Raw genomic sequence first — 5,373 nt, forward strand, 5'->3', positions numbered from 1 at the left:
TGTCCGAGGGCTGGCCGCTGTGCTTCCCGTTGGCGATGCCTGGAGGGGGAGGACACTTCACCTCTGCAAAGGAGAAGGAAAGGCAGATAAGAAATATGGACAGGGCAAGAAAAAAATACTTAAAAAATCCAACCTTCAATATCCAAAGGAGGAAGACAATTAATTCCATTAACTCCTTTGAATAAATGTGCCATGTTAGCTGTCTTCCTGCAGCCTCCACCTCAGCCACGGTCATTCCTTCTGGCACTCACCACCAGATCTTGCCAGCGGGGACGGACACCCGCGCACCACAGAGCCCTACCTCCGCACCGCGGCGGTGGCCCGCTCCACACGCCGTGCTCCCCGTCCGCCGTGGTGCAGAAGATGGAGGGCTCTCCAGCCAGCGCGTGGCCGGGGTCGCAGGTGTAGGTGACCACGTCCGCATAGGAGAAGGTGTCCATCAGGTGCCCGCTGTGTCTCCCATGGGGGGTGTCCGGAGGTGGATCACAGACGATACCTGCGGGCGTGTACAAGGTGGCTTTTAGCATCAGTGCGGCAGCAGCGCCAGGTGTCTGCAGGACACGCACGCTTCCGAGGAAGGGAACCGATGGGGATGAAACCATCTCAGCAGTAATGCTCTCTGGATACAATGACCCAAGTTATCCAGAGACAAACCTTGTGCATAAAAAATAACATGTGGGAAGGAAAACCCGCGCCTTTCTGTGAATTGCTTCCTTGCTGCCCACGTCTGGAGGTGGTGGGACAATTCTAACCTCCCTTTCCATAACCACTGGTGACACATGAAGAGAGAGACACGCCACACCATTCCTACACATGACCAGTGAGAAATACTTACCCCAGTAACAGGGAGTTTAAAATATTAATGGTTTTCCCAGTTTGGACCAAGGTAAATAAAAGAACTTTGGAAACATTTTCAGAAGTATCCAAAACAAAATAAAAGTGAAAGATTTTACACACGCATGGACTTGAGAAATCTTTTGCAATAAAATCTGTGTCTTGAAAGATGCGCCACTTTCTCTTGCAAGCCATCTCCAAGGACCTTGTGTTGTGGCCTACTTACGCTGGCAGACAGGAGCATCTCCACTCCACGAGACACGTGTGCCTGAGACCTCGCATGTTCTCTGAGAGCCTCCAACCAACTTGTACCTGAAGTCACACAGAAGGACTTGTTAATTTACATTAAGAGACTTGAGATTTCTTTGCAACCCTTGTAAGTGGCAGCCGAGACTTGGGAACGAGGTTCTTTCATGTGAAGCTGAAAATCTGCTTCACTCTCACTTGGCAGCTGAATCCAGCTAGTCGCAAGACTCACCCTTTGTCACAAGTGTAATTAACCTTGGACTCGAAGAGGAGGTCCGTCAGGACCACGGCTCTGCCATTCTCCGGATCCCCTGGGTTAGCACATTGTTTCCCTAGAAGGCAATGCCAGCCACCATCAGCCCTCAGCTGCTCACCGACATCCCAGCCAGGGATGCTAACACAGACAGCAGACTGCATAAAGAAACCCATAAAGCTAGAAAAATGCGAAAATCCAGCCAAGCCTGACACTTTAGGGTTTTCAGCACTTGCAGGACGTACTTTTACAGAACTCCAGCGCCACAGACCACGTCTGATTCCTGAGGCACGTAATGGCTGGCGGCATCCCCAGGTGCTGGGTGTACCCAGGCCGGCACACGTATTCCACCGACCTCCCCACGGGAAAGACGGTCTGGTTTCTGTACAGCTCCTTCAGCTCAGCAAACGCCAGTCTGGTAGGTGCATTGCAGCCAGCTACCAAGAAAGATAAGCCAGCCCAGTTGTTAAAGGAGTCAAGAAAAAGCAGATTTGGGAGAGCAGGGGGAAGGTTAACATTCAGAGCACTGTTTGAACACTTGCCCTGCTCGCAGACTGGCACGGGTGGCTCCCAGGTGTTATTTAGTTGGCACTGTACCACTCTGTGGCCGTGTATAACATAGCCTGGCTCACACTCAAAGGCAATGGTGTCCTTGTGTGTGTAGGCAGTCCTAGGAGACACTATTCTCCCATTCTGGACCTGCGGGACAGGACATCTTGCCGCTGGAAAAGAAGCGCAGGTCCTCAAAACAGGCACTTATGCAGTGTGCAGAGTTGTGCAGCTGCGAAGCCACTTAGAGTCGCAATCCCTTTTAAGACACAAGTCTGAAAATAATTTTCACATAGATGATTTACTGCCCACATCCAGCAATGTCAAACGTTGAGGGAGAGACCCAAGCTGGAAGGTGAGGCTGGGGATGCTGGAGGCAGTGGGGTGGTCCTCCAGCCTCCACCCCTCTGTCCGCCCTCACCTGCAAGTCAGCCCTTGCAAATCCTGCCCTAGCAGGCACTTGGGCAAGAAGTGCAATTGTCTGGAGACTTCCTAGTCTTTCTGAATATGAAGCAGTAGGGCCGGGAGGATTGCACCCGCGTATTTGCACGTGCACACACAACCCTACCTCCACACGATGGGGGAGGCCCGCTCCACACGCCGTTTTTCCCATCCCGAGTGGTGCAGTAGATGGAGGGCTCTCCGTGGAGCGGGTACCCGGGGTTGCAGGTGTATGTTACAGATGTGCCAAAGTGGAATTCATCCAGCAGCCTGCCCGTGTGCTTCCCATTGGGAATGTCTGGAGGCGGCTCACAAGGGATACCTGCAGAGGTGCAGAGCAAGGCTTCTAAATTCAACAGCAGCGCCAAAGTACTTTTGAAATCCCTCAGTCTGTGGGGCATAAACACTTGTCCTAGCGATGAAGTAACTGCAATGAAGTGACCTTCTAGGTGAGGCCACGGAGGCAACTGGATCCCGTCTCCCTGGCCAGCAATTTCTATGACAGTTGGAAAGCAGACCAGTGAGACAAACCTCTATGGAGGAAACACCTACATCCTCTATCTTGTCTACTATTTAAGAAATAAAAAAGCAAATATTTATTCTGCATCACCTGTGTAAAATCTTGATTTTTCAGCTGCACACAGTGCGAAGACATGCACAGGCAGCAATCTGTGTGTTACCTTAGGTTAATATGTACCTGGAGAATCTTTGAAATGCTTTAAAATCCCAGAATGTACCAGTAAATGTTTCTTTCTTCATATGAAACTGTCACCTAATCAGCAACACTACTTAATCAGCAGAGAAACACCCAGGTGTAATTGTGGAGGTGCGGCACGGCAGCTCTTTGGGTACACACCAGTTATCCGTGCTCGGAGTGAAGGAGAGAGCCCGCGGTTTGGGACTTTGGGATTCCCCCTCCAGCCCTTCCATGGTGCTCTGCCTCTCCTTAGGGCTGAGCCTTGCTCGCTCTGTCTCTAACAATAACAACCCGTAAGCTGAAGGTAATATTTTCCCTTCCTCTCTTGTAATGGCCTTGTGACGTTCGTCAGAGACAGGAGACCTGAGTACTGCTGAAAAAGCTTCAGCTGAGACACTGCTTTCTATAATCCATTAAGCTTTGAGATCTTGTACCTTTTTCCCAGAACATTTTCTTACGGCATCAAAACCTTCTGATATTTTTCATGCCCACAGAGCAGAGAAATTCCCCGTGAATGCTTTAATTGGAAAGATTTGGCAATCTCTGCTGGAAAATATTTACAGAATCCATGCAGACCCCTGGCGCGGTAAGCTACTTACGCTGACAAATGGGAATGTCTCCACTCCATGCAACACGTCCACCAGAAATCTCACATCGTCTGCTGGATTGTCCAACTAACCTGTACCTGGTGTTAAAAGGATTGAACGTTAATCCCAAGTCTCCTCTGTCTGAGTTACTACCTCCTCCTAACCGCCTCGGATGGTGTGATCAGCCCTGCTGACAGCAAAGCTGTGGCCCTGAAGGAAAAGTCCCCTTCCCAGCTCTGCCTGACCACTTTCACAGTATATACAGGTATACATAAGATGGCGAACACCCTATGTGTTACATAGGCACAGAACTCCACGCAGTGGCTTCTGTATAGGATCCATTTGTTGGGAGTGAATGAATAGGAGGAAAAAAGGGAGACTTACCCGATACATCTCTCCTTGCTCTTTTAACCAGTAGCCAAAACCAGGACTTACCCTTCTTCACAGCTGTAGCGCACTGTTGACCCAAACAGGAGATCTGTTAGGAAAATAATTTTCCCATTCACAGGTTCACCGGGATGATTGCATTGTTTCCCTGGGGGAGGAGAAAATCCTCATTTTAGGCTTTTGTCTACCTATACCATGGTACAACAGATGCAGCTATTACTCCAGTGATCTGTCCACATTTCCAGTTACCCCCAAAACAGGTTTCAAATAGCATAAAGTTACATGGCTTTACTAGTCACATATTATTTGAACACCAGAATAACGTTAAGGTTTTTGCAGCATGGACAGAACCTAGCACCTATTCCTTCTTGAACAACGGACACCAAATCAAGGAGCTATTCACTTTTACAGAACTCTAGTGCTTCTGACCACACTCCGCTCTCAAGGCATGTAATAGTAGGTGACATTCCTGGGTGTTTAGCATATCCTGGTCGGCAAGTGTATTGCACAGTCTTCCCAACAGAAAAATCAATCTCATTTTTATGCTCCTCATTTAGCTCAGCAAAGTGTAACCTTGTGGGAGCACCACAACCACCTATTGAGAAAGAAAAGAGACATGAGAATCAGGCAGGACAGGCATGCCCGATGCAAGCACGGAAAGAACACTGTTACGAGGAAAGGTGTTTGTTTTGCCTTGCCAAATTGTTTATTTTTATTAATATAGCTGTTATTAAACAAACACAACACAAATTCCCAAAGGATTCCAGAGGATCAGGTTCTTATTCCCAGAATATAATTAAATCTTCCACTCACAGGGTTTAACCACATTTTTTTAACGGGGTTAGGGGACATAAAATAGTAGCGTACCCCAAGGCAGCTATGTCACGATTTACCTGGAAGTTCAGGCCTGTTTGAGAGCTCCTGGTAATGGTACAGTCTGCTGCAGACGGGAACAGGAGGGTGCCAGCTGCCGTCCTCCTGGCAGAAGACTTTAGCACTGCCTTGCAGGCTGTAACCATCGTGGCACTGAAAGGTCACCGCTTGCCCAGGCGCGGAGATAAGTCCTTGACCATCAACTTGCCTTCCGTTCTCTATATCTGGATTTATGCAGACAGTCTCTGGAAATGATGATGTGCCAAAGCGATGTGCAATAGGAGCCGGAACAAAACAAAGCAAAAAACCCACAAGCTGTTAATATTGCAACAACAAAATCAAGATGACATCTACATGAACCTCCCCAGCCCCACCTTCACAATAGAATTAATTTATACCATGCAGCTCTTTACAGGGGGTTAACATTCTCTGAGGACCTGGTTGCAACGGTCAGGGTCTCCCCTGTGGTCAGAGCCACGCTATGAGCTTCTCCCCCGAGGGACAGA

The 5,373-nt window shown here is 48.8% G+C and overlaps 1 protein-coding gene across 1 annotated transcript; it reads right to left on the reverse strand.

The window, feature by feature from the left end:
• Nucleotides 1–221: 221 nt before the first annotated feature.
• On the reverse strand, nucleotides 222–5,091 carry LOC104158596 (complement component receptor 1-like protein; the record flags this gene model as incomplete). The annotated part of the gene is made up of 9 exons (XM_009696289.1): nucleotides 222–496; nucleotides 1,061–1,146; nucleotides 1,313–1,412; nucleotides 1,579–1,770; nucleotides 1,966–2,055; nucleotides 2,451–2,645; nucleotides 3,620–3,705; nucleotides 4,043–4,142; nucleotides 4,888–5,091. Coding segments are annotated over 9 exons (1,328 nt in total), but the record flags the coding sequence as incomplete, so codon positions are not given.
• Nucleotides 5,092–5,373: the final 282 nt, after the last annotated feature.

The sequence above is a fragment of the Cariama cristata genome, unplaced genomic scaffold, assembly GCF_000690535.1.
Source record: "Cariama cristata isolate BGI_N322 unplaced genomic scaffold, ASM69053v1 scaffold43582, whole genome shotgun sequence".
Lineage (NCBI taxonomy): Eukaryota > Metazoa > Chordata > Aves > Cariamiformes > Cariamidae > Cariama > Cariama cristata.